Genomic DNA, 26,344 nt, shown 5'->3' with positions numbered 1-26,344 from the left:
AATTAGGTATAAATGCAGTTAATGGTTCACTGCTGTTTTGGGAGATCCACATGTAGTTGAGTGTACATGAGGATTAAATGAGGTCTCAAAAAACACTGACTGTAACAGAGGCATCCCACACAAAACACTAGTGCAGGGGGTCCTCGCATCTTATCTTGTTACTGGCTACAGTGGAACACTGTCATGACTTAAATTTGCAAAATCACCATTAACAGAGAAAACTGATTACACCATCGTGACAATATGCATCCTATCACAGTAATCACAAATTCAACTTTTTTAAAAATAAACATTTTATTTCTTGTTGGCAAAATGCACCCCTAACATTTGAACAAAGATCCATTGGTGAATGGCTCCCATTTATACCTTACAAAAACCTCCTGGGATATTTAGTGTAGCCATGTGAGGCAAAACCATGAAAAGAATAAATAATCTGTAAAAACTAAGATAATGATTTTCATGTTCTCTTTTGCACTGGGCTTTTTTAATCAAGGCTTGCTCACCCAGAATGCTAAAATTCAGATTTAACTGAGAATTATTAGGTATTTTTGTATTATTGTTTTTTGAAGGAACTTATAACCATATTTCTCTCAAACCATCAACTTTAAGGCGTGTACAGTGGTTTGTTCCATTTATAACCACGTCAACAGCTGGTTGACAACCCAAAAGTGTCATCAAGGGACACAGAAATAGCAAATTGCACTGGTATATACTCTACACTAGTACTGTAAATCTGTGATTCTGAGTTGACTGCAACTGTTGTTTGCATGTTTTGTTGCTTTGGTAAAGCTCTGCTGAAAGCATCTGAAGTGTCAGCTAATGATTATTCAAAAGAGCAATGTGAAGTTTAAAAAGAGAAAATACTAAAAATCAAAGCAAAAGACATGCAAATGTTTCTCCTTTTCACAACAGAGACCATTGGATTACTTTTTGAATAAAGACATGAATGTCTGCGAGTCTTGATTTTGCTCAGTGACATACAGTGCGGTTATAGCCAAATTAATCTATAGTCTTGATATATTTATTAAAAAAAAGCATTCCAAAGTGTAATGTCAAATTAAGACAAAGTTAACTGCCCAAATGTCTAAAATGTAACAATCCAATTACATTCTTTGCTAATTTACAGGTTCATTTCTGTATGACAGACAGAAGTTGGGTACTGCAAATGCCATTGCTTATGGCAAGTCTAGTTTATAAAGAAAAACTACAAACTGACAACACAAGACACAACTGATCCCTTTTTAACTTGTCACATCTGGATAAATAAAATCTTTCTACTTTGATGTCACATCTATGATGTAAAATCAAAAGTATCAAACGTGAACAAACATGATTAATTAACTAAAGGGGGGCTGTCCTAGGCTATGCAGCTCAAACATTTTCCAAGGCCCTCACTCAGTTGCTCTCATAGCTCGTCCCGTGCTGTACTGTCCAATGGAGACTGGAGCACATCTGAGTTCTGGGCCTCAGTGCTGATCTCAGCCTGCTCCCCAGTTTTTCCTGAGCGCGCTCTGTCCCAGTCTGTACGGATCTTGTCATTGTCCCACACTGTGGAGGTCTCAGTGTCGCTGATGTAGCCTTTGTCGCCCGTGTAGTGTGTTGGATACACTAGAAGAGGCTCGGCTGAAAACGCCTTCAGGTCCCTGGTTTCAAACTGTTCCATATAATCAGACCTGTGAAGTAGAAGGTAAAATCAAGACAAACAAAAAATACAGTAAGTACATGTTATGTGCGTGTACTTGCTCTAGGAAGGGCACAAACACTTACACAGGGTGTTTATTGTACATGATAGGTAGAAACTCATCCACTGGCAAAATCCTCTTTAATGGTTCGGCTTTCAAAAGCTTCTGTGCACCTTGTAATGATATCATATAGCCTAGTGTCCAATATGAATAGTCTGCTTCCACTAAGTTGTGTATTTTAGGCACTGCTTTCTCTGGATGATCCACTTGCATTCTCTTGCGACCAATATAACTGGAAGAAAGAATTAGAAAGGAGAAGTGAGAGCAATTGGAAACTGAGGAGAATCAAGGTAAAATAAAAGATTGTGAAGGAAGCACAAACTCACATGAGATCCCAGTCCAGTCTCTCCTTCTCCAGCTCACTCATCAAGTTCTTCAAGCGACGTTTGAAGAAGACCTCAAAGCGCAGGTCGTCTTCAATCACCAGGGAGGTGTGCAGGCGTCGCTCCACAATCTAAGAACACACACAGATTTTTTTAAAATAAGTCGTGCATCTGGTTTACAAATGTTTATACGCTTGGCCTCTAGGTTTCACCTCTTTCCAGATGTTGTAATGGGACAGGAAGCATCCCAGCTCTCCCTTTGTCAGTGGGCGACCATGATAGGGGTCACTGTATCCAGGGAGCATGTGGATGCCCATAGCCTGAACTTCACTGACATTCATAGCTCTGAAATAGAGAGAGAAGAACAAACGTGACGAAATGGTAATAAGAAAGGGCAGAAAAGTGTAATTACCAAGTACTAAGTAACTGTTAAGTATTCATTAAACAGAGTTAACTTACTTTCCATCAACAGCTGCAATGACCTTACATGTTATCTCCTGCTCGTATAATGCCCTGAGCATACGTTCTCGGCGGTCAGTCCGCCTCTGCAGGTTTATCATGAACACCTGCACAAGGATAACAGTGGAGCCAGTCAATGTAATTACAGATTTCTAACAGCAGGGGGAGACATTTAGCACAGAAGTAGATAGAGGGCCATTTTTGCAGACTCCATCTTCACATCACTCCTTACTCACCTCATCAAAGCCTAGTTTGTCAGGTTGTTTTCTAGGAACAGGTATGTATTTGGAAGGCATCACTGGGGGATTTCGCACTACACAGTGAGAGGGAAGATGGATGCAGAAATGGTATAAATGATATATAGAAACCCATGCTGATAGTTGTCATTAGATAAAGCAGCGGAAAGTAGAACACAGACTGAAAGCCAGAGAAAATAAAGAGAGTTGGATGCAAAAGTAAAGCCCTCAGTCTGAGCACAAGCAACTCACCGTTAACCTCCAGCAGGGAGTGCAAGAAGCTCTCAGCTTCGTCTTGCAAAGTATTATGGGATCGCAGTGGCACAGGGAAGTAACCATAGCTCTCTTTATTACACACAAACATTTGAACATCTGTGAAGATAAAAGGATGCAAATATTTCCTCAATCTGAAGTTACAGCATTTAGGTCAAAAAGGTCCAAATGTGTAACATCTTTGGATATATGCAGTGAATTAAAATACCTGCCATCCGAGCAGAGAAGGCAAACACAATGATATCATCAAAGGCCCAGCTGTATTCTGGGTGCGGCGGGTGAAAGGCCAGCTGCCTGGATGCCTCTTTCCTGAGGTCTATCAGGAAGGTGGAGTGGACCATGGGAACTGCAAAACAGCCCTTCCGCACCTGCTTCCTCATGGGTATGTAGGCAGGGGTGCGCTTATAGTAACCCTGAAGAAGCAGAGTTGATCAACAGTGGAGTTAAGTTAAAACACTCAACATACACCACTATGTACATCATTCACACAGTACCTGGGAGGTCATTCCACACCAGAAGTTTGAATAGGCTGCACGGGATTCAAGCATTGGGGCAATGATGGTCTTGTTCTCTTTCATGAGCTTCCAGAGCATATTGGGATTGGTGAGGAGGTTATCACAGTCCACCAACTGCACAAGGAGGAGAAGATAAACTGTAGAATATAAGTCTATGTATGTTACACCATGAAGTGATTTAGGCATCTTATAAAGCAATACTTAACATGTCATGAAGATTAAATAGGGCACTAAAACGGAGATAGTAAAAAAAAAAAACACTGACTTTTTATTTTAATTCTGTTTTGAAGGGAGAAGGCAAAGACCGTTTCTGAAAATTTGTAGCACAAAATTATTGCATTGGATGTACTTTCCTTCAAAATTATACCCCGCTGAAGCTAGACAATGTGGGCTGGACTAGGGAATACAAATAGAAATGCGCACAGTGCTGCATTTTAAAATACGGTTTGGATCCAGATGAACCGGACCAGATAAACTTTAACCATAAGAGAAGAAAAATATAACTGGGTCAATTTCCAAAACCCTTCTTGGTGCTTAAATTACAACTATGGTGGTGCTTTGGACTTTACTCTGTACTGTACTTATCCAGCTGCTGCTATTATTGAACAATAAAGAGAGTCTGAGTAGAAGCACCGGCTCAATGCTTAAAATGGTAAAATGTTCAGTGTTATCGTGCTTTCATTTGAGCCTGCAAAGAGTAGTTTTGTTGACTTACCATAAAGTAGTCTGCCCACATCTCACGAGCAGACTCCAGTGCTACTTGCCGAAGCTTCATAACATGCTCATAACGGAGGTCTGTCCAGTGCTTCGGACCATCTTCATCCCCATAACGTCTACAAGAGAAATTTGGATACTAATCAGACTGATTTTACCGGCTCTGTGAGCCCTTTAAGCAACACAAAATGTCACCAGAAACTCTAGAAGAAACCAACCTGGGTTCCTCTTTTGGCCTCCACTCTACATAATGGTAAAGGTTCTGGACCTTCACAAGCCAGTCACGCAGAATGGCTGTAGTGTTGTCCTGGTTATGATCAGTCGCTACCCTGTTAATATGCAACAAATCTAAATGATTAGATTGAACTGTATTCAGCATCAGACAGGTTGAACAGTATCAACAACTGAGGCCAATACATGGAAAACAGCAACAATGGTTGAATGTAGCACTAGTGCCAAACTGGATTTAAGAGTTGAAAGACGATACCACAACTCAAATAACAATGGCCCATTCTTCACTTTTTGTAAGCTCATTGTCTGCAACTGTGAGAACTGTGTTAATGATACCAACATCACAAAACAAACACACTTTTCATCTAGTTTGTATAATTTAGGGTAGCATTTCACACTTTGTTAAAGAAGTAAAAGGAAAACCATACCCGAAAACAGTGGGAAAAAAAAAGTGAAACATTTGTCTACAATAGCTTAGAACAGAAGGAAATGATTGGAACCGGCTGAAGCCATGTGAGGAGACAAATGAGCATCACAAGCTTGCATGCAATCAAGTCACTTTAATCTTAAGGGTCATTATATCTGCCTGAATCTCTTCATCAACAAACATGCCACAACATCCACAGCCTCCCTTTCTTTAGCCATACATATTGTAGGTCAACAGCCTCTGCTGCACTAAAGTCAGTTCTGTTTGTATTTTGCTCAGCAGGACGACAGCCAAGTTGGGTTGTTTCGACAGATTTGACATGGATCTGTGAGAACGCTGCAGCTCCATGCTTCACCATTTCTTCCCTCACTCCTGCTGTCCATCCTTCCAAATTCTCAAACTTAAGATTCTTCCGCCTCATGTTCAGCTCAATTAAATATTTGTTCAAAGCATAGTTTTGAAACATGTAGTTCTGGTGCTCTACTACTGTCTACAAAGTGCTGCTTCACTTGCATCTGGTCTACTGTTGCTCCAGTTTAGCGAGAAATGCGGGGCTAATTGCAGATGCCAAAGATTTAAATGTCAGTTAGACCAATTCTGATTCTGAAGCTTTGGCATGCTCACAAGCAGCTGCAGAAAACTTCAGCAAAAAGCATATGGCATGTAGTGTGTGTCACACAGCTTTTTGCACTTTACATATGTAGCTTAATGTGCTTGCAGAACATCTCAAAACAAAACTGTACTTACCTCAAACACATTTATAGAAGTGTTTAATGACCACCAAACAGAAAAGAAGAAATCAAACAAGTTCACTCATGAGCCCCTAAATGAACTGAAACTTGAAGTGAAGAGCATACTTCTAAGCCCTCCAGGCAGTCGTGCAAACTGCTTAGAGCTCTGAGGGTATAAACATGTGGGGCTGTTAGAGCATGTTTTTAAGTTATTATGTGAGAAAACACCTCCCTTTCACTCCCCTCCACTTTTGCCTGAGTATGGCAGACCGATGTTTAAATGGTGTATTACACCCATTTGCTCTTACCACAGGATAATTGCCTTAGATAGATAATTTGGTCACAAATGAGTGGCATGGCGCAACTGTGTTAGGTCTGAAAAATTTTAGTGAGCCATGATACTGCATACAACTAGGATTTAGTTTCCATAATCACTAAGCATGCAGAGGGAATATTCAAGGCTGCCCTGTCCTTAAACAAAGCATGTCATGCTTTCCTCCACACACCTCTGTGAAAGAATGAACATGAATTACACAAAAAGATCCTTAAAAGGACTACAACTAAATGAAATGGTGGTCTCTTTTTTGCTAAAGGCTAGTGATGGGAGAGAATACTAATACTAATATCTTTTTTTGCTAAATAATTTACAAAGGTTTCACAGATTGTAACGCCAACAACATCACAGATTGGGTTCCCTGGAATTAAAGAATCAATCACATCACTAGTTACAAGTGCCCTGAAGGTATGTGTGTGTGTATTAATGGAGAGTGGACAGACACAACAGTATTTTCTTTGTTAAGTTTTTAAATCATACAGCTCCCCTCGTGGCCAAATCAATTTCGTACCCTCCCCTCCACGTATGCAGATCAATGCATAGTCACTGTGATTGGCCCAGCGGCCAGATGTGCGGACATCTGTCTGACAAACAGCAGCTACCTGAGGTCGCTTAAAGTGCATTATTTGAGGTCTGAGCTCGGCGTTGTTTTACTGCTTTTTAAGATGTATGCGACATTTTAACTCGGATTGTATCGCCTGCAACCCAACTTAGCTAAACTGTTATATTTCCCCCCCCCCCCCCCCCCCACCCTGTACACTTCCCCAAACTTAGCCGTGCAATCCGTAATGGTTTTATGCAAATAGTAATTTTAAGAAGAAACCTTAGCCAAAACATACTTTTAATTTTAGCTAGCAGCGTGGAGGTTCACTTTGCTTATTAGCTGCTCACTAGCTTGCGAGAAACTACTCTGGTAACAACTTACCACAGCGCCATTCGGTCCTTGGGATAGTTGAGGCGCTCAATAGTACCGAGGAAATACGGCAAAGAGTGCTCGGAGTTTCTGCATATGAGGGCGACCAAGACCCGGGGAGCGAGGAGCGGAGACTCGGGGCTCCAGCGCTCCTCCGCAAAATATCCCCGGGCAGGACAGCAGCAGGACAGGAGTAAGAGGAGCGGGGCGGCGGGGAGGCAGGCGAGCCCGTGCATTGCAATACTGAAGGAATATAAGAAAACTAATGTGGGCGGTGGTTGTGGCTCCCGATGAGAGACTGCTATGTAAGCTTTGTCTCCTCACTTTACGCGGTCATCATCACAGAAAAGCATTTAATCTGTGGAGGAGCTCCTGATGTGACAACACTGCGAAGTTGTGATTTAAAGGGGTGGGGTGTGCCGAGATCTTAAAGGGGATGGGCTAGTACATATAACACAAGAATACACAGCAAACACAAATCTCAAGCGTTTAATTAACATGTTTTAATTTTTATTTCTAATGAAAATCAGTGTTATTACTTAAGGAATGCTGATAACTGTCCGTGTGTGTCTGGATTTAATATTTTACAAAGTCAAGCTCAGAGCTGATGACCAGAAAGAACATAACATTATACACAATACTGACAAGGTAACTTCATCAGTTTAATAGGCCTAATAAAAAAAATACTTTGTTTTATAAATCCAATTTCCTCAACTTTATAGCCAAGGAAGTATTTTAGACAATCTTCATTTGAATAAAGCTACACCTCTGACACACACAAACACACACACACACACCAACATCCAATAAGTGCTAAATGCAATGCTGGAAATGACAAAGTTGTCATGTCATGTTTTGTTCATCCTTATTTCATTATCTTGCTTACATAAACCAACAACATCATGTGAAAGTAGGAATGCGCTGCACTATTTTCCACTCTCTCCATTCAGGTTTTCACATGAGTGTTGATTTCCTGCCTTTATTCGGCAGATGGAGCACTCTACAGTTTCGCCCCTGAGCCTAGCCGCTCTACCTGGATCGTTAAGGAAGCAGCTGCGGGGTCATCAACAAGCCAGAACAGCTCGCCGTTAGTCGGCACAACGCGGGCCGCTGGGAAAGCTGGACCCTCTCTACCCTCCAGCACCTCCTGCAAGAAAATTGTCACTGTTACAATAAATCAGCAATGTTACATAACACAGAGCCTGGTATGGACATTTTCTCTGCACTGTTCTATTTTATCTCTGTCTCATATTTAATTGGCTTTGTGTCTGGACCTAAGCTGATTTATTGTGTCATGAAAATAGCAGGGATTTAAGATTTTGAATTTTAAATGTATATGTTCAAATAAAGCCTCCAAATGTTACCTTCAAAACGGGTGCTTTGCTTCCTCCTGTTGACACAAAAGCCACACAGCGCGCAGAATTCACTACTGGAAGAGTCATAGTTACACGCTGTGGCGGTGGTTTGGGAGAGTCGCTGATGGGGGCCACAATTTTCTTGGTTTCCTAAATATGGAGTACACCCAAACCCAGTCATCTATCATGTAATGCATAGAGTCGCCTAAAAGTGACAACCAAACCCAAGGGTATACAGTAACTGTCAAATACATGATGTAACATGAGCCAGATTTTCTTCACAGATGTGCAGCAAAGCATGTGCATAAATCAAAACATGTCACTGATCCATATACAGTCAAGGGACTCGAAAAGTACATAACACACGTTCTTTTAGACTAGCAAATCAGGAGCTACATCAAAGAGTTAACCCCAACATGCCTCAAGACCTTAATTAGCAGGCCTGCCAGAATAAAATAAAATAACATGCTTCAAATGCCTACTACAGGAAAAAAAATATCCATATTTTAATAACTGAGAGGTAATATTTATAGAAACATTAGCACAATGCCCAGAAACTTGCAATTAAATGACAGGTGACAAATTTATGCTGTGGATGGAGGAGAATCAGAGTGGGGACATCTTTCTGCACTCCTAATTGTAATGGCAGAAAATTGTGTCCGCTTACATTTAATCTTTTATGCATGTTCTTTTACTATTATTGTTATGTCTTATAGATATATATGTATTGTGTTTTTATCCTTAACCTTTCCTTCTTCTATACTCCTTATCTTAGTCCGTCCACATTTACTATGGTTTTGGTCAGAGCTGTGAGATTGTTTTGGTGTTTTCCCCTCTTGTTGTTCCTCTCCTCTTCTTGAATGTTCATTCAAGGCTGAGAGAGGATCTCTGGTCCCCAAAACATAGAAACCTAGACTGTGTAAATGATTATGCATCCCTTTGCTCAGGGCCAGACGCCCGAAGCTGCCCTAGGCGGCAGGTCTTTGGACCAGCTGTATATGTGTTTATTAATAAATTCTTCAAAGACAACGGTTGGATGTTACTCAATTATTTGCTTAATCCCTCACCAGCAAGATATAATTTCCACGACACTCATTTTTTCATAAGAATTCACCACACAACCGGAACACGGAATAAGAAATTCCATATTTTTGCCTATATGTCAGGTTAAATTAGTACGGCCCTCACCTCCAGAAGAGGGTGGTCTGGGAAGAGGGAACAGGTATGTCCATCAGGCCCCATACCCAACAGTAACAGGTCAAACACAGGGAAGTCATCACCTTGGAAGGCCTGTGGGTTTGAAAAGAGCAAAAATATCCTGTCAATATTTTACAAAATGTAAAAAATCTCAAAAGAAAATGCCAATTTAACAACAAGATCAGATAAGAGAACAGTAAAAGATCTTGCACCGCTTTCAGTTTGCGTGTATAATCCTCAGCACACTCGTTGACTGGCAGAGAGGAGTCAATGGTTAAGATCCCACTGTCCGGGATGTTGACCTTAGAAAACAGCTGACTCTGGAGAAGAAACAAAAGGTTACATTTGTCCCCAAATTTAACAGAATACCATATATTAATGTAACCATGACACACTGAGCAGATACCTTGTACAGCCCATAGGTGCTCTCAGGATCATCAAAGGAAACCAATCGCTCATCACAGAAACCAACCACCCACTTGCTGCAGTCCAGGTCTGGCAGGGCGAGCAGCTCTTTGCTGAGCATGGACACAAGGCTTCCTCCAGAGAGCCCCAGGGTGAACCTGTCATGGGAGGTGATGGCCTTCTCAGCCCGAGATGTCACCAGATGGGCCAACACCGGAGCAAGCTCCGCTGAGGAGGGGAAGGCCACGACTCTTCTGCCAGCCATGAGAGAGCTGTCTGAATAAAGGATTTAACTGGGAAGAAAAGAAAGAAAACAAAATGGTTTTGAGCAATATATAAGGAAGTCAATTACAACACCGTTTTGCAAGTCATCATGATGCGTCTGTAAATAACGTTACTCTCCATATAAAATGTGTGTATGTTACAGCCCTACTTTTAAATGCTTTACTAACGTTACTAGTATTTGTGCTCTAACCGTAGACGCTATGGCTTTCAACCCAACAGCTTTCCGAAAGGAAGTTTGCTTTACCCACTCAGTATCTCAGATGCAGGTTGTCATGAGAAGGATTTTCAGTCGGCAAATGTAATTCGACGCACTACTTCCTGAAACGCATTCCCACCATCCAATCACAGTCTGTGTTTAGACCGCGCTGCATTCTGGTCAGTGGAGTCCACGACGGAGTGGTTGCAAAGACGTAAAAAGTCAACTTATAAGGACAATTAACAGACAATTAACACATCAGAATATATGGGGCATCTTCATACAATATCTGCAGATACTGTAGTCAATAGAGGGAAGCTGTGTGTCAATATTACAGACCAATATTGTAGTTTTGAGTGGGACTGTAATACTTCCTCCCAGCCGGCAGACGGCGACACTGTGTCAAATTAAACCACTTGAGTTGTAAAGAGACACTCACGCGTATCATGTGAGCATGCACACAGAGCTCTTCTCGTGTATTAGGCTGTAACTACATTTTTACAGTGAACAGTAAGACCTCTCGACTGAAACAACTAGCCCGCGTGCATCCAGGAACCTTAAAACCATGTCGACGGTCTTCTCTTTCCAGACACAGCTCGTCTCCATTATGGACGCGTTATCCAAAACAGCTGTAATGGAAATAAGCAAACTCGTCGAGATCGAGTCGAAGATGCTGAAAATAGAGATAACTCGAGGGCGTAACGAAATCGCCTCGCTCACAGAGAAACTGCAGTTGATGGAGAAATTGCTTTATATTGCACAGGGGGGCAGGCAGGACGCAGCGGCAGCAGCAGCAAGCTCACTGGTGATGGACGGTTCAGAGGACGGAGTATTTGAGCATGACAGGACAAGACCTGCCATAAAAAGGTAGGCTTGTTGATTCCTGTCCGTACTCTGTAGGTATACAGTGTGTCTGTGTTGTGCTGGCACCATAATTACATCTCCATCATGACCTTTGCTGTCAGCTACAACCTGCCCGGTGTATTTATATCTAAGTGTATTGCATCCTAGTGAGAGCCCATGGGAATGCATAACTTCGTCCACTGAGAGGAACAGTTTGCATCAAGGCGAAGAGCATGCCGCAGCTGAAGTGAGTCCTGCTCCAATCATATGTCAGTACGTATATTGTACTGTTTTTTATTTGTAACAAGTAAAATGCATAAACTGTTCTCCTATTAGCTCCCAATTCCACAGAAAGAGCAGCCTCAATTGATATTGGTAAAGGAAGAGCCATCAGAGTTTGACAATGGAGACACTCATCTAGATAGGACAAGTGAAAACAGTGAGTATTAAAAGAAATCTTGGTTACACAGCAGTGTTTAAATGTATGAACGAATTCTGACTGAGGACAATACATTATTGTATCGTACATTGGACCTTGAGTCAGGGTCATCAAGGTCAAAAATGTTCCACATTGTAACATGTCCAAATGCTGTCAACAGGAAGGGAAGCGGTCAAAGACACCCAGAGGAGTACAGAAGTGATGCAGCGTCCCAAACCTGTTGCAGCCTGTCAGCAGCCTCTGTTTACTGACAGCTTTGTGACCCTAAACATCCAGTCAACTCTCACTGGACCAGGGAGGAGGGAAACACAGTGGAATCCACCGGTTACACCTGCACACACAAACCTAGAGGCTGGGAAAAGCCTTGCTCAAAATGTTGCTTCCCAAAGCTCAAGTGTGTTGAGAAATATGAAGCTTCACAACTTGAGGAACTCTGCTGCTAAGAGGTTCGGCTGCTTGCAGTGCGGCAAGAGCTTCAGATGCTTTAGCCAGCTTGAAATACACCAGAGGAGCCACACAGGAGAAAAGCCGTTCAGGTGCACACTGTGTGGAAAGAGATACGCACAGAAAGGGCATCTGTATACACACCAGCGCACACACACTGGGGAGAAGCCATACCGCTGTCCTATTTGTGGAAAGGGCTTTATCCAGAAATGCACTCTCGATATGCATCAGCGCACACACACCGGAGAAAAACCTTTTGTTTGTATCAAATGTGGCAAGGGTTTTACAAAGAACTGTAATCTGAAAAAACACCTCGCAGTACATCTGGATCCTAGTTTGAACATGTATTGTAGTGAATCTAATGCACCGACGTTTAGCGGGACGTTCATAAACGGAACCACTTAAACCTCTTAAAGCAGCCAGTCAAATGTAATTTCTTCTGCTGTTTGATTGGAATATTTTTGTGCATAATAAAGTTATCTTTGCTCCAGATTTGAGTGTATGACTCGCTTATACTATCCAAATGTTCCGATGTGATCTGCTACTTACCTTTCATATATCTTAAGTTTTAACCAATCCCCTTACAAAGTGTCCAAACTTGATAATCAGTAACAAAGCTGAGCAAAGACAAGTCAAAATAAACATACAACTGGTATGTACATACAAGTAGGTGAAATATATGAAAAACAACAATGACCAACAACATAAAATGGTTATATACAAGTCAAATGTTTACCATATTGATATTAATAATAGTTATGCTGAGATTAACAAACTGAATGTTGTGATGCAATCCCTCCCTCTGACCACTGGAGGGCAGTGAACAGTCACGTTTGAAAAATACTCTCAGGTCAACATCTAGCATCAAGGTGGACACAATAACATACTAACACTTTGTTGAAACCTTTTTAAAATCAAAAGAGACACTGGTGTGTAATATTCTACCTACTGCACCTTCACAAAGGCAATTAACTAATTGCTGCATCAATAACGTGTCTAATATTATTAAATATAAAATTAGCAATTGTACTAAAATGACAATAAATACCCTTTTTGATACATATCAAGGGATATGTATGACAAAGCCCCAAGCTGCCTGTAGATCTAAATGATAAATGGGACGAACGATTGAACGAAGACCATGAAAGTTTGCCATCTGCTTAACACACCTGTTGAATGCAGCTCAAAATGTTACAGAAGTGATATATATTAGTCCTGAGATAACTGAAAGTGCCATTGTGAAGAATTATTGAGAACTGAGATTGAGTCTGGTAGGTTTAGAGACTCTGGCCACAGTTGTATTGCTAACATTCAAAAAAAGGAACATAACCAACAAATCTGGGATACAAAAGCTTTCAAGCGACAGAATACATATGCCCTCCACTGCTTCGTTACAAGTGTCTGCTTTTTGGGCATGCAGCAGCAGGGTGTGGAGGAGCTAGAAGATGAAAATGTGAGTTTACGGCGTGTCATGCTGAGGAAATCAAGTGCTTTAACTGTGGCAAAAACTATATGGCTTCCTCCAGAGGTTGTCAACATCATGTAATGGCTGTGGAACTTGAAAATATGAGAGCTGAGAGGAAAGTGTTATGTATGTATGTCTTGAGAAAAGTGAGGGGATTAGTGGAACCTACCAGGCCAGAGCTAGTGCTCCCTGCCTATGGTTAAGGAAACAAGATACTTTCAAGGTCAGTCAGCAATTAAAACTATGGTAGATGCTGCTGAAAGATTTCTTGCTGCACAGGTACACAAGGCAGAAGCTGGAAATGCATGAAAGCGGAGAGTAAGAGAAGGGTGAGTATTACACTGAAGAGGGCCACGTGGAAATAAATGAAGATTATTATTAAGCTGCTGATATTTTATATCTTGCAATGGAATACGAAGACTTTGGTTGCAAATGAGTAGGAATTTAAAATGTGTGTGGCTGTATTCAAAGATAAACATGAGAAAGCAGGAAGAGGCTGTGCAACATTGTTAAGAGATCTGATATGCAGTACGAGAGGTTTAAACTTAAGTATCCGTTAAAGTGTGTGGTTGTAAGGGTATGGGAGAAGCACAGATGGGTAAACATTGTGAATTTCTATAATCCCATCTTGAAAATTAGCATTAGGGATTTGGAGGAGGTTATGGAACACATAGGGACACCAGTCATTTGGGTATAGGTGACTACTACTATGTGTAGGCCTACACATACAAGAAATGTGGCTCCGGTTTTAAGATGCTTGCAATGTACTAACACACAGAACAATTTACAGAAAGATAGAAATATAGACAAATATAGATAGACATAATCAAAACAACTTTATTTTTCAGTAAATTAATTTGGTCAGAGGTGTATACAGGGATTTAAATAGTACAAAAAGTAACATTACAAGAAATATATAATGTAATACAGTAAAAAAAGAAAGAAAGTAAAAAGAAACTACATTGTCATTTTACGCTGCTGCTGGTTCCTCCCTATTTCTCCATTTATTATTACACACACACACATAATGGATTTAATAGATATGGATTAGTAGATGTTTGCAGATGGCAGACCAACTAGGTTTGATATTAGAATAGGTATAATTTCATAGATTTAGATTGATCATCCAGTGATCAATCTAAGGGCTGGAGAATGGGTCTTCATGGATGAGAACACAATGGGCAGTGATCACTCCAATACTGTTGAGATTTGGGGAAACCATGTTATCAAAAGAGCTAAAAAGACACTTTGATTACATTAAAGCAAGTTTGGAGCAATTCTCTGATAAAGACCATGATAGTGTAAATGGGAATAGAAGTACAGATGAATCAAATAACAGCATATGTGCAATGGTCTTGCACAATGCATATGAATGCATTCCTATAAAACAAAACCCCAACAGGAAAATAAGTGTACCATGGTGGAATAGCAATGCAGTATAAACTAAGGGGTCATCAAGGAGAGCGTAGAGCAAAATTAGTTTTTGAAAGTGCAGGGGATCAGGAAAGAAGGTGTTTCATTTTCAAGATTAGTAAAGAGGTGAAGCTGGAGCATGGAGACGTAGGGGTGGCCCCTTTGATTTACTGGCCAATTATATCACTGTGGATTTGCCCACTACAGAAACACATGATGATAACATGATAATAGGCCTACTGCTTACGTGGATATGCTAAAGGGGAGGCTGAGAACAAGTGGTGACATTATCTTCAAATATAAACAGATAAGAAAAAACTGGAATAATCTGTTTTTTTAAGTTCCAGTGAAATTATTCAAACAACTGTCTGTGAGGGTTTCAGTCTTTTCAACAGAACTTATAGGCATATATATTAAATAGGTGACACTTAGCCTAGGGGTCAGGTTAGGGATTGGGTCAGACTCATAGGTCAGGCTAAGGACTCAGTGGGGTTTCTTTGGTGCCATTCATTGACTGTATATAAAAAGGTGCCTCCCATGTTGGTTTGGAAGGGAATGATGCACGGCAGCTAAAAGATAAAGAGAGATAAAGATGTAAGAGTAATGTTTTTCATTGGGACATGTAAGTATAAATCAATTAGGTTATCAAGAACATAACAGATGTGAGGCAGAAAACGAAATGAAAAGAAAGGCTGACATGACTTCTCTATACAAAATATTACAACTCCTATTGAGTGCAACCGTTAGATGAGACAAAGAGCAAGGAAATTTTCTGCATTATGATGACTGGAGGATTGTGAAAACAGTCCTTGAATTCATCGTTGCGACAAGATTAGCCTGCACTTCTCGGGAGCAAGATAAAATCCCCCTTCATTTTTCAACCTACTCACCTAATACCTGTGGGAGGAAGCAAGGGGCCGCTAGGCATGTTGTCTGCCGCAAATCTATGAGAGGAAGAAGAAGAAGGAGTCGCCCCTTTCGTGTTCCCACAATCCTTTGCGGCACAGCGATACCACATATTTGATTAAGGAGAAACGTCGCTACGCTGGGAATCTTGCCAACAGTTCGCAATATTAGCCTCCCCGTCAAGATGATGTGCGACACCGCAAGCAGAAGTTTTCGGTCGCAGTTAGCCGCTATCCTGGACAAGCTTACGAAGGCGGCTTTGGTTGAAATAGGCAGCCTAGCTGATGAATGCTCATCCGTCCTTCACACCGAGATATCCCTGCACAAGACGGAGAATGAGGTGTTGAAGAAGAGGTGTTACTCACTGGAGGTCCAGCTGAGAGCAGCGAGGGAGGCACAGTCCTACTCTGCACATGTCAACAATGTCAGCCGCCGGCACCTTGCAGGTCGGGACGGTCAGAAATGTGGACAGAGTCGTTTCTAGGCTGCTACACCGCAGGGGGGTTAATATTTTTCAGTGTTGTAACAGGCTAACGTTACTTAGCTTTAGTGTAAAGCCATCTCAACTCAGTTACGTTCATAAGTGCACATCTACATAATCAGCTCTTCACATTCAAACTTTATGAAAAACCTAATAATAATGCGGTTTAAAGTTGTGTTTGATCTTGGTGTATATTTCCCCTTTGATTAACATCTACAATAGGTCACAATTTCATATCTGCTTCTTCTTCCAGAACAGCACCAGCTTGCTCCAGCCATCGACGGGGTTTTTGGAAAGGACTGGTGCATGGATCTGTGGAGAGAAGATAAAATCCCCCCTCAAAGAAAAGAGACAGTGGAGCCGGCTGCTATGACAAGCATGGGAACACCGGTCAGTGACTCATTTACCAGCTGGTTTAGTTTTTTTCCAATATAATCATTTCCTCAGAGATGAATGAATGATAGCTGTGTTCAAACGTCTTTGTCACATGTCTTGTTGTTAGGCAATAGATTTAATGGAGAGAGACCCTGATCTCATCTTTGTAAAGGAGGAGGCATATGATGATCATCCCATTGGCCTGCAGATGAGGCTCCCCGATAACAGAAAAGGTAAGTTTGGATAAAAAATCCCCAAATAACTTTAATGCTGATTCTGTGATTTAACTGCATTTATTCTCATTTAACAGTTACTGGAATTTTTGAGGAGGACAGCATGCTTCATAGATCTGTTGATGATCTGCAGCTTCACTCAGGGGAATTAAGCAACTTCTCCATGACGGCTGACGGTCAAACACAACAACGCACACCACAGCCTACAATTATGGACAAGTTAATAGATGATGCAACAATGAGCACTCTAGTTGACAACACAAATCCTCCATCAGCCACTGCTGAATACTCTGACTATACGAACAATATCCACATGAACACAACCAAAGAACTCACCCTTCAGCAAAAACCTGTGAAGCCACTAAAACAGTTTCAGTGCTTATTCTGTGGGAAAACATTCAACTATTTGAGCAGTTTAAAAGTCCACATCAGGCGACACTCCGGTGAGAAGCCCTTCAGCTGCTCAGTTTGCGGGAAGCGGTTTGCACAGAAAACATACCTGAAACTGCACCAGCGCGTGCACTCGGGGGAGAAGCCTTACAGCTGTCCAGACTGCGGCAAAAGCTTTTCCCAGAAAAGCTCTTTGAACATACATCTTCGAACACACACCGGGGAAAAGCCTTATAGCTGTGTGGATTGTGGGAAATGTTACGCATACAAGTATGGTTTGAATCACCACCAGTGTTTCAATTGACTGGTCAAACCACATGGTTATTGGTTAGAAGTCTAACTCTGATCAGAACTGTCACTTCTTCTACTAAAGTGCTCTCTTTGTTGCTCAAAGTGGCTCAACGTGTGCCAAAATGTCTATACGAAACTAAAACGTGGATGAAAAATGTAGATTTGAACTATTCCAGCCTAGATAAAAGAAAAGCTAATTTTATAGCCTACGTGGTTAACAGCTCGGCTGTAAAGTCTTAGCTCATTTGATGTGTTTTTAGCTTTATTGCTAAGAGAAATGTTGCAGCAGCCAAAAAAAGATTACAAAGAATAACTGTCCTTTCTGGTGTACCATTTGAATTGGTGGGATTATGTTTATTTCATTGGTTAGGGGGTTTATTGAAATGTTTGATACTCTTAACAAGCCTTTAAAAGGTACAATGTATAATTCCTGGCCACATGCCCCAAACAAATTGCAGTGATACTATTTCTAATAGTTCTTGTGGATGGCCAGATAGCAACATTTCATCATGTGGAGGAAAAAATCAGGGGAATTGAAACTTCATGAGGACAGAGTGGAGAGGGACAGAGAAGTCAAAAGGGTTGGAAAGCATGGGATGCATAACTTAAACATTGATCAGAATCATATCATTTATATTGTGTATATAGATTATCAGTGTGATTCTTGCCATATTAGCTTGAGATTGAATGTATTAAACTAAAATTCTGGCCATATCTTACACATTGTACCTTTTTTTTAAGGTCAATTTCACATCATAATATAGATCAGGTGACACACATTTGCTGCTTAACATTTAATGTGAGGTGTTCATCCAAACTATGACAAAAAAAATATTTCATTCATTGCATGATATACATACCTCAGTGACATTTCAGACCACAAATAATGGCAAAATAATTACTTTGGACAAGTGCTCCATTGTTTGCACATGTAGCAGAAACCTTCAAAACTACCTCTTCACAACAATACAGAATTAAAACAACTAGCTCTGTCGGTGCCGAAATCTTGCGACTGCTGCCATGCCTCATTTACCATTTAACTACACAACGTATGTAGGCCTCTCTCTTTCAAAGCTCTTCTTTCAAATTTGTTTCAGGAATTGTTCAGGTCTAATACTGTTCCAAAATGTATTTGTATGGCTGGTTACAGAAGACAAATTGTGTGCAGACAAGCCAAACTGTTTTTTTCCTAAGTGTTTACAGGTTGTTTTAAAGAAAATCATTTGTTATTCTATACTTAACTGTCATCACACCTCAACAGAGAAATTATCTGTATTAAGCACCTGTTTTGCCTGTAATGATTCCCCTGAATGGCTCACACAGAGAATTGTCCCTTCTCAAGACCGAAATCTTGTGGTATTGGATCCCCCCCCCCGTTCACTCACACCTGCATGCTTTTTACAAAACCCCATCAGATGTGTGATAAAACAGATTCCTCAAGTTCAAGGCAACTTGACTTTAGATTAGACAAAATGTAACTGATACAATTGAAGGAGGGTTCTATCAAATGTATTAAATAAAATTTTATTCAACAAGTGAACATTCATGACTGTGTTTTATAGAAAAGACAAAACAACAAACACTGAAGTGCTAATTACTTAAATAAAAACAAATTACTAAACTACAGACTACAAGTCATTCCAAACATGACATCAACTGCCCTTACACTATGTGAGTAGTAGTACATGATGCATTCAGATAACACTGATCTTGCACCACCATCCGTCACTAACAGGTTTCAGCCACTGAGTTTTTTCCCCATCTCATCCCACAACCTCACGATTTCTGTGCGCCATTAAATGATGGTTGAGGTTGACCTTTTGCGTGAAGGTCTTCCCACATTTAACACAGCAGAACGGTTTCTCTCCAGTGTGGATGCGCAGGTGACATTTCAGGTTGCCTTTCTGGGTGAACCCTTTCCCACATAAGCTGCACCTGTAAGGTTTCTCTCCTGTGTGGACAACGTAGTGAATCCTCAGAGCCGATGGGTTTGCAAAGGTCTTCCCGCACAGCTCACACGACTTACTGACTCTCTGAGAAGGGACTGGAGGCACACAGGTGTGCAAATTCAACTTGTTCCTGTGAGGGAAATGCTGCTTACAAATGCTGCAGAAGTTTGACTTGTGTGACTTCATGTGGTGTGTTAGAGTGCCCTTGTGGAAGAATGTCCTGCCACATACCTGACAAGTGTATTTGCCTTTGTTTAGATCTCTGGGGGGTTCTACATTAAGCATATTAAAGTCATGTGAATCTTCATCCAGAGCTGTGCTGTGTTCACAGTGTTTGGCAGGTAATGTTTGCTGCTTGTTGTGGCCGGGCCCGCCTGCAGCGTTCAGCGTTGGCTCCTGCTGACTTTCTTGAATGAACTGTACATCATCATCCTCCTCTTCCTCTTCAATTGGAATGATATGAGCGCTGAAGGTCTCCTCTGTGTCATTGATGGATATCAGCTGCACAGACGGTTCTTCAATACCACCTGCAGACACAATCTGTTCCTCATCCTGATCGAATGACAGGATGCAAGTGCTGCCATCAGCCGAGTAACCAACTGACAGTTGCTCTGGTTCCCCAGCCATGCTTTCTTCATGTTCTGTTACATAAAAATACGATGTCAAACACTCCAAAAGCATCTAAAGCTGCTAAATCTGTCTCTGTGTCTCTTACCTTCTGTACCAAGTGTTTGCTGCTGGCAGCTGCTGGCAGCATCCTCTGTGTAATCCTCCTCTTTGATCTCAGTTATATTAATTTGGTCTGACAGTGTCGCCACAAACTGCAACAGAAACAGTCGAAATGTTAAACAGTAGTTCGAAAGACTAACCTTCTCTGTGACGCCAATGCTTCACCAGATTAGGGCTGAAATAATTAGTGAAGTAATGAATCAGCTGTTTAAGTGTATAATCAAGGAAACATGTAAAACCTTATCTGGTTCTGCTTCTCTCTTCATTACATTAAATATATTTGGGTTTTGCACATGTGTCATGTTGGGCTCTGAAATTGTGATGGGCACATTTTTCCAATTATTTGATGTTTTATAAACCAAAGGATTTTTAGGAAACATACAAGTATTACATTATTACCCCCAAGTGTATTGCTTTTGAGCTAGTAATTTTTAACTGTTATTTCCATCATGTACTGTATGTGTCAGGGCATCTATACACTCCCTTCCCGAGTTACTGCTGCCTTTAAAGGTGCATATGCATAGTTTTATCCATTTCTTTTCTTTTTTCCATTGCAATATTAAAAACATGGGATATGTTGGATGTATGATGAAGTTTGTATACTTTATTTATTTCAATCTACATAGTACCTGCTCTGCTGCATGCTGGGCGCCTGTAAACACAGTTTATTGCTCAAGGCTGTAAGGATATCAAACATTGAATACCTCTGTAAACCTTCATCTTACCTTCTCAGAGGACTGGGGTGAGTCTGTGACAGTCTCCAGACTGTATGGGTCTCTGTCTTTCCACAGATTCATACACCAATCTTTTCCAAAGATCCCCTCTATGGTGGGCGGCCCAGACACTGAGGAAAAGTCAAACATAAGTAAACAGGGAAAACACACCAGCAAACACAGAAGCAATTCTGATGATTTCTGTTCAAATCATCAAAGTTATTGTTACTGTGAAACTGAAGTACCATCAGCGTCCCCGTCTCTGTAGCACACAGTTTGTACACCTACGCTGCGATAACTTTTACTCAACTTGGGGGCGTCGCTTCTCACAATCGTCAGCTCGCACTCCAGATTGTTAATTTTCTCTGCCAGGGATGAATTAGCGACCAGGAGCCGAGACAACTCCAACCGGAGCTCAGCCGAGCCTTCGTCCACCAGTTTGCAGACCTGACTCAGGGTAGACCTGGCCATCGTCTCCATGATGGACGAGAGTTGTGAGTGAAAAGATAAGCGGCTCGCCATCGCGGATGCTGGCTGTAACAACCCGCCTCACCGGCTGAAGAAAAAAACTAACAAGAAAATCTAACAAGCGAAACTATAAGTTTAAAAATTAAAACATGCGTTAGCTTTATACGTAGCTAATGAAGCTAATTTGCGCTAACGGTGCTCGCAAAGCGGGACCCAAATAAATGTAGCAACCGTGACGTGTTTCCGGAGGAACTAACCGGTCAGCTGCATTGGATCACAAGGCTTCCTGGTTAACGAGTGAAACCGATGTTTTATCTCTAATAAATGATCATAAATGCAGACTGCTTTCTCGCAGTTCGACGTTGATTTCAGTAGACAGGACCCGGTACAACCGCAGCTACGAACATGAACGCGGAGAAGGACTTTTCGCCTCTGACGCCCAACATTGTCAGGGCTCTGAACGATAAACTGTACGAGAAGCGGAAAGTCGCAGCTCTTGAAATTGAGAAACTGGTACGGGAGTTTGTGGCTCAGAACAACTCCACTCAAATCCGGCACGTAATTCAGATCTTGGCTTCGGAGTTTGCGCTTTCCCAGCACCCCCACAGTCGGAAAGGGGGTCTCATTGGACTGGCAGCTTGCTCCATCGCCCTCGGCAAGGACTCAGGTCTGTATCTGAAGGAGCTTATTGAGCCAGTACTCACATGTTTTAATGACTCAGACAGCCGTTTGCGCTACTATGCCTGTGAGGCCCTCTATAATATAGTCAAGGTGGCCAGGGGAGCTGTGCTGCCCCACTTCAACCTGCTTTTTGATGGTCTCAGCAAGCTTGCAGCAGATCCAGACCCCAATGTGAAAAGCGGATCTGAACTCCTGGACAGACTACTGAAAGACATTGTGACAGAAAGTAACAAGTTTGACCTAGTGGCCTTTGTCCCCCTGCTTAGAGAGAGAATCTACTCCAATAATCAGTATGCTCGTCAGTTCATCATTTCCTGGATTCATGTTCTGGAGTCTGTGCCAGACATCAACTTGTTAGACTACCTCCCTGAGTTCCTGGATGGGCTCTTCCAGATCCTGGGAGACAACAGCAAGGAGATCCGGAGGACGTGTGAAGTGGTGCTGGGAGAGTTCCTGAAGGAGATTAAGAAGGCGCCCTCCAGCGTGAAGTTTGCAGAGATGGCCAACATCCTGGTCATCCACTGCCAGGTTGCAGATGAAACAAAACTCACAAATGACCTGATCCAGCTGACGGCTATGACGTGGATGAGAGAGTTTATCCAGCTTGCAGGCAGAGTGATGCTCCCCTACTCCTCTGGCATCCTAACTGCAGTGCTGCCTTGCCTCTCCTACGATGACAGAAAGAAGAATACCAAAGAAGCAGCCAGTGCCTGTAATCACAGTCTGATGAAGCTGGTGATTCCTGAGGATGATGAGGATGAGGAGAGAAGTGGAAGTACATTATCGCCGTCCAGGGAAGATGGCCAGCCTAAGACCGAGGTGGACAGCAATGACATGCTGAACGCATCACAAGAATCAGTTGGTTTCAGTAATATCAGCTTCTTTACTCCAGCGAGTGCTGACAGGCCTCAAGTAACTCTGGACCTGGACGGTATTGTTCAGGTGTTGGACCGGCACCTCCACGATTCCTCCACTGGCATGATGACCCGCATAGCCGTGCTCAAATGGCTATACCACCTCTACATCAAGACACCGCGCAAAATGTTCCGCCACACAGACAGCCTGTTTCCCATGCTGCTGAAAACACTGTCTGATGAGTCTGATGAGGTGATACTGAAAGATCTGGAGGTGTTAGCTGAGATAGCATCATCTCCCGCTGGCCAAACAGACCATGTCAGCTCCTGCGACAGCACTGACAATAAACTGGAGCTCAAAGTCCCGGAAAGTGCCCAGCCAGGACAACAGTCCAGCACAGGCTCCAAAGCAGTGGACTCATCCCCCTCCACTCCCAGTATGAACTCTTATTTTTACAAGTTCATGATCAACCTGCTCAAACGTTTCAGTCTGGAGAGGAAGCTTCTGGAGAACAGAGGAGCTTTCATCATCAGGCAGCTCTGTCTGTTGCTTCATGCAGAGAACATCTTCCATTCCATGGCTGACATCTTGTTGAAGGAGGAGGACCTCAAATTTGCCTCCACCATGGTGCAGACTCTCAACACCATCCTGCTCACCTCGGCTGAGCTCTTCCAGTTACGCAACCAGCTGAAAGACCTGCGCACTCAGGAGAGCTGTGCATTGTTTTGCTGCCTGTATCGTTCCTGGTGCCACAACCCTGTGGCCACTGTGTCGCTCTGTTTCCTCACGCAGAACTACAAACACGCCTATGATCTCATCCAGAAGTTTGGAGATCTGGAGGTGACAGTAGACTTCCTGATGGAGGTCGACAAGCTGGTACAGCTCATTGAAAGCCCCATTTTCACCTACCTGCGCCTGCAGCTCCTTGATGTGGAGAACAACCCTTACCTGATAAAGGCACTGTATGGCCTGCTGATGCTGCTGCCACAGAGCCAGGCCTTCCAGCTGCTCTCACACCGCTTGCGGTGTGTCCCCAACCCAGAGCTCATGAGGACTGTGGATGAATCCAAGTACATGGACTCTAAACAGCAGGTGGCCTCCAAACGTGCCTCTCACACTCAGATGGATTACAATGAGCTGCTCCAGCATTTTGACCGCGTTCAGAGCAAACACTTGGAGGTCCGACACCAACGCTCAGGACGTGCCTCTGATCAACCCGACAAGAAGATGATGTGAAGTCATTGTGTCATAAGACCTCTGGCCCCTGAGGACAGCGAGAGAAGGTGAAAGAAAAATTTTAAGGACAAAAGTTGTACTGGAAAAGATTATTAAGATGCTATTGATGCCAAAAAGTATTAAGTAAATTTGATTTAAAAACTGTCTTATCAGAGAAGCACTGGGTATACATAGTCAAAAAGCAGCTGATATGTTTGTAAAGGTTATGTAACATAAGACACAAAAACATTTTAAACAGAAACAGATGTAATACACTTCAGACCATACACGGACAATAATAGTTGCTACTTTCACTGGAGATTTGAAGATTGTACATACATTCTCATTAATACGTAAGTTTTGGTGGCAATATAATGGCCATATCCCATCATGCCCTGTCAGCAGCCGAGATTTTCTCCAGCCAGATTGAATGTTCCCTGTGTTTCGAGTTCATGGCTGCCTTAATCTCTTGTCAAGCAGAAAAGAAATCTCACTTACAGAGTATTGACCCAGCTCAACTGACATTTTAAACTTTGGAAGCCATGGATGACTCAACTCTGGAATACATTCTGTGTAGGCCCATGTTGTTACACTTTTTGACCTTTCTTTGTTAGTGCAACTGATCAGAAACTTTCACATACACTACTCCAGCTTTTAATTCCATTTCCTTCTTATATATTCTTCAGCTAATATGTATTTGTCTCTGTACAGTGTTTGTCTTGAATTCTTAAAAAGAGTCACACCTTTGTCATTATTATGTGAAAATCAATAAAGTGGACCATGTGATTTAAAATACTACTTTTACATACTTTTTCCATATCCATATATTATACAAAACATATGTCATTAGAAATACTGGTTATAAGTGTGTGTGTGTGTGTGAGGAGATGAGAGGAAAGCAGCAGAGACATTAGTGCTACTTTCCAGTTTCTTAGTAGCTTGGTTTGGAACTGAGCTGCTCTTAAATGTGTACGTTATTTATGGTGAAACTAGAGGAGCTGAGCTGCAGGACTGGACGCAGTTAAATGCACACAGCACATGCAGAGGGAAAACCCATCAGTGTTGCACTGAATTTCACAGATGGAGGTTAACATCTCATGTCAGGGTGTGGACGAGTCCTGCTGCGCTGTGTGTGGGGAAATCTTCCTGGCTTCAGTGGTCCTCTGCTGCATTGGTTGTGATCTTAGCTTTTGTAACTCTTGCTTGGAGCAGTTCTGGACACAACATGGCACTAAAGAGTGTCCTCTCTGCTTTAAAGAGAACCTTAGACTTCCACATAAATCATGTGAAGCACATGGAATGAGACTGTTGCTCCTCTGTGTGGCTGATCTGGAGCCTATCTGCTCTATGTGCCACAGATCAGACCTGCATATGAATCACAGAGTGTATCCTATAAAGGAGGCATTTAAGGATTATAAGGTAAGCTGAATAAAAAGTCATTGTACTCTTTCTATTAACAAGTGTTGAGCATATATTTGATTAAATGTAGATCTTTACAGGTTTAGTAACCCCACTAAAGTATCAGGCAAAAAGTCAGCAAAACAAAATTCTTAATGTATTTGGTCTAGCATGTAGCTCATACTTCGTAATGAATAATGTGTAGAGTAGACAATGATTATTGATCATTATTAATGCTTATTCCCAAGCTGAAAAGTAGTTACACCTTGTACCTGTACAATGTTGTAATAAAAAACATGTCAGAAAAATCACAAGGACTCTGTTCCTCCCCACAGGCTCTGTAGACTATGCACTGTAGTAAAATGACTGTCAGCCTCCCAATTATTTCTGTTTGCCTCTGTATGACATGTCTGCACGCGCACACACACACACACACGCAGATGTGTGCACACACACACACACACACACACACACACACACACACACACACACACACACACACACACGCAGATGTGTGTAAACATGTAAACCCACACAGCAAAGCAGTCCACCTGTCTTTTCCCAATTAATTTCCTCTCAACCATTTAGAAGCTGTTTATGGTTTGATAAACTGCAGTTCACCAAATGAGTAATGTGAAGATTAAAACAGCTGAAACATCTCACCAAATTAAAACAGCTATTCAATTTGACTAAATTCACCTACTTTAACCAGAACAGCTT

General features: G+C 41.9%; 6 protein-coding genes across 10 annotated transcripts; 3 read left to right on the top strand and 3 right to left on the bottom strand.

The window, feature by feature from the left end:
• Positions 1–275: 275 nt before the first annotated feature.
• Positions 276–7,289, bottom strand: colgalt1a (collagen beta(1-O)galactosyltransferase 1a). Its single transcript, XM_046031709.1, has 12 exons — positions 6,911–7,289; positions 4,481–4,591; positions 4,264–4,381; positions 3,528–3,662; positions 3,242–3,446; positions 3,013–3,132; positions 2,761–2,837; positions 2,525–2,631; positions 2,278–2,410; positions 2,069–2,196; positions 1,768–1,974; positions 276–1,673 (listed from the first exon to the last, which is right to left on the bottom strand). The coding sequence occupies exons 1-12, from the start codon at positions 7,132–7,134 to the stop codon at positions 1,406–1,408; spliced, it is 1,833 nt and encodes a 610-aa protein (XP_045887665.1). The 5' UTR covers positions 7,135–7,289; the 3' UTR covers positions 276–1,405.
• Positions 7,290–7,386: 97 nt separating this feature from the next.
• On the bottom strand, positions 7,387–10,529 carry pgls (6-phosphogluconolactonase). 3 transcript variants are annotated; one of them, XM_046031760.1, is made up of 6 exons: positions 10,389–10,529; positions 9,857–10,148; positions 9,663–9,770; positions 9,442–9,543; positions 8,263–8,403; positions 7,387–8,045 (listed from the first exon to the last, which is right to left on the bottom strand). In XM_046031760.1, exons 2-6 carry the CDS (start codon positions 10,118–10,120, stop codon positions 7,899–7,901), a joined length of 762 nt encoding a protein of 253 aa, XP_045887716.1. In that variant the 5' UTR covers positions 10,121–10,148; positions 10,389–10,529; the 3' UTR covers positions 7,387–7,898. The 3 variants fall into 3 exon arrangements, with proteins under 3 accessions (XP_045887716.1, XP_045887720.1, XP_045887707.1); XM_046031764.1 differs by having other exon boundaries at positions 10,385–10,464; XM_046031751.1 differs by having other exon boundaries at positions 10,331–10,450.
• Positions 10,530–10,759: 230 nt separating this feature from the next.
• LOC123958409 (zinc finger protein 614-like) lies at positions 10,760–12,554 on the top strand. The gene is made up of 4 exons (XM_046031731.1): positions 10,760–11,203; positions 11,348–11,426; positions 11,516–11,618; positions 11,779–12,554. Exons 1-4 carry the CDS (start codon positions 10,902–10,904, stop codon positions 12,465–12,467), a joined length of 1,173 nt encoding a protein of 390 aa, XP_045887687.1. The 5' UTR covers positions 10,760–10,901; the 3' UTR covers positions 12,468–12,554.
• A 3,327-nt stretch (positions 12,555–15,881) lies between these two features.
• Positions 15,882–19,156, top strand: si:dkey-210j14.3 (zinc finger protein 391). Its single transcript, XM_046031737.1, has 4 exons — positions 15,882–16,292; positions 16,581–16,717; positions 16,830–16,935; positions 17,013–19,156. The coding sequence occupies exons 1-4, from the start codon at positions 16,031–16,033 to the stop codon at positions 17,627–17,629; spliced, it is 1,122 nt and encodes a 373-aa protein (XP_045887693.1). The 5' UTR covers positions 15,882–16,030; the 3' UTR covers positions 17,630–19,156.
• On the bottom strand, positions 19,125–21,868 carry LOC123958380 (zinc finger protein 184). Of its 3 annotated transcripts, none has more exons than XM_046031728.1 (4): positions 21,253–21,868; positions 21,020–21,138; positions 20,281–20,386; positions 19,125–20,197 (listed from the first exon to the last, which is right to left on the bottom strand). In XM_046031728.1, the coding sequence occupies exons 1-4, from the start codon at positions 21,527–21,529 to the stop codon at positions 19,380–19,382; spliced, it is 1,320 nt and encodes a 439-aa protein (XP_045887684.1). In that variant the 5' UTR covers positions 21,530–21,868; the 3' UTR covers positions 19,125–19,379. The 3 variants fall into 3 exon arrangements, with proteins under 3 accessions (XP_045887684.1, XP_045887676.1, XP_045887686.1); XM_046031720.1 differs by having other exon boundaries at positions 19,125–20,206; positions 21,253–21,860; XM_046031730.1 differs by having other exon boundaries at positions 19,125–20,206; positions 21,237–21,358.
• vac14 (vac14 homolog (S. cerevisiae)) lies at positions 21,375–25,021 on the top strand. Its single transcript, XM_046031694.1, has one exon. It carries the CDS (start codon positions 21,881–21,883, stop codon positions 24,245–24,247), a length of 2,367 nt encoding a protein of 788 aa, XP_045887650.1. The 5' UTR covers positions 21,375–21,880; the 3' UTR covers positions 24,248–25,021.
• The last annotated feature ends 1,323 nt before the right edge of the window (positions 25,022–26,344 follow it).

The sequence above is a fragment of the Micropterus dolomieu genome, linkage group LG02 (assembly GCF_021292245.1).
Source record: "Micropterus dolomieu isolate WLL.071019.BEF.003 ecotype Adirondacks linkage group LG02, ASM2129224v1, whole genome shotgun sequence".
Classification (NCBI taxonomy): domain Eukaryota; kingdom Metazoa; phylum Chordata; class Actinopteri; order Centrarchiformes; family Centrarchidae; genus Micropterus; species Micropterus dolomieu.
This window is presented reverse-complemented; position numbering and strand designations above follow the sequence as displayed.

Excerpts from the sequence above, each read along its gene's own strand:
- pgls (XM_046031760.1), bottom strand. The coding sequence starts at position 10,120 with ATGGCTGGCAGAAGAGTCGTGGCCTTCCCCTCCTCAGCGGAGCTTGCT. Across the intron at positions 9,771-9,856 it reads GCACCTATGGGCTGTACAAG|AGTCAGCTGTTTTCTAAGGT; the intron begins GTATCTGCTCAG and ends TTTCTTCTCCAG. Across the intron at positions 9,544-9,662 it reads ATACACGCAAACTGAAAGCG|GCCTTCCAAGGTGATGACTT; the intron begins GTGCAAGATCTT and ends TCAAACCCACAG.
- LOC123958380 (XM_046031720.1), bottom strand. The coding sequence starts at position 21,529 with ATGGCGAGCCGCTTATCTTTTCACTCACAACTCTCGTCCATCATGGAG. Across the intron at positions 21,139-21,252 it reads CAGAGACGGGGACGCTGATG|TGTCTGGGCCGCCCACCATA; the intron begins GTACTTCAGTTT and ends ACTTTTCCTCAG. Across the intron at positions 20,207-20,280 it reads GCAAACACTTGGTACAGAAG|AACATGAAGAAAGCATGGCT; the intron begins GTAAGAGACACA and ends TTTATGTAACAG.
- si:dkey-210j14.3 (XM_046031737.1), top strand. The coding sequence starts at position 16,031 with ATGATGTGCGACACCGCAAGCAGAAGTTTTCGGTCGCAGTTAGCCGCT. Across the intron at positions 16,293-16,580 it reads CAGCCGCCGGCACCTTGCAG|AACAGCACCAGCTTGCTCCA; the intron begins GTCGGGACGGTC and ends TTCTTCTTCCAG. Across the intron at positions 16,718-16,829 it reads TGACAAGCATGGGAACACCG|GCAATAGATTTAATGGAGAG; the intron begins GTCAGTGACTCA and ends TCTTGTTGTTAG.
- LOC123958409 (XM_046031731.1), top strand. The coding sequence starts at position 10,902 with ATGTCGACGGTCTTCTCTTTCCAGACACAGCTCGTCTCCATTATGGAC. Across the intron at positions 11,427-11,515 it reads AAGAGCATGCCGCAGCTGAA|CTCCCAATTCCACAGAAAGA; the intron begins GTGAGTCCTGCT and ends TTCTCCTATTAG. Across the intron at positions 11,619-11,778 it reads AGATAGGACAAGTGAAAACA|GAAGGGAAGCGGTCAAAGAC; the intron begins GTGAGTATTAAA and ends TGCTGTCAACAG.
- colgalt1a (XM_046031709.1), bottom strand. The coding sequence starts at position 7,134 with ATGCACGGGCTCGCCTGCCTCCCCGCCGCCCCGCTCCTCTTACTCCTG. Across the intron at positions 2,838-3,012 it reads CTCCCTGCTGGAGGTTAACG|TGCGAAATCCCCCAGTGATG; the intron begins GTGAGTTGCTTG and ends CTCACTGTGTAG. Across the intron at positions 2,632-2,760 it reads ACAAACTAGGCTTTGATGAG|GTGTTCATGATAAACCTGCA; the intron begins GTGAGTAAGGAG and ends ATCCTTGTGCAG.
- vac14 (XM_046031694.1), top strand. The coding sequence starts at position 21,881 with ATGAACGCGGAGAAGGACTTTTCGCCTCTGACGCCCAACATTGTCAGG.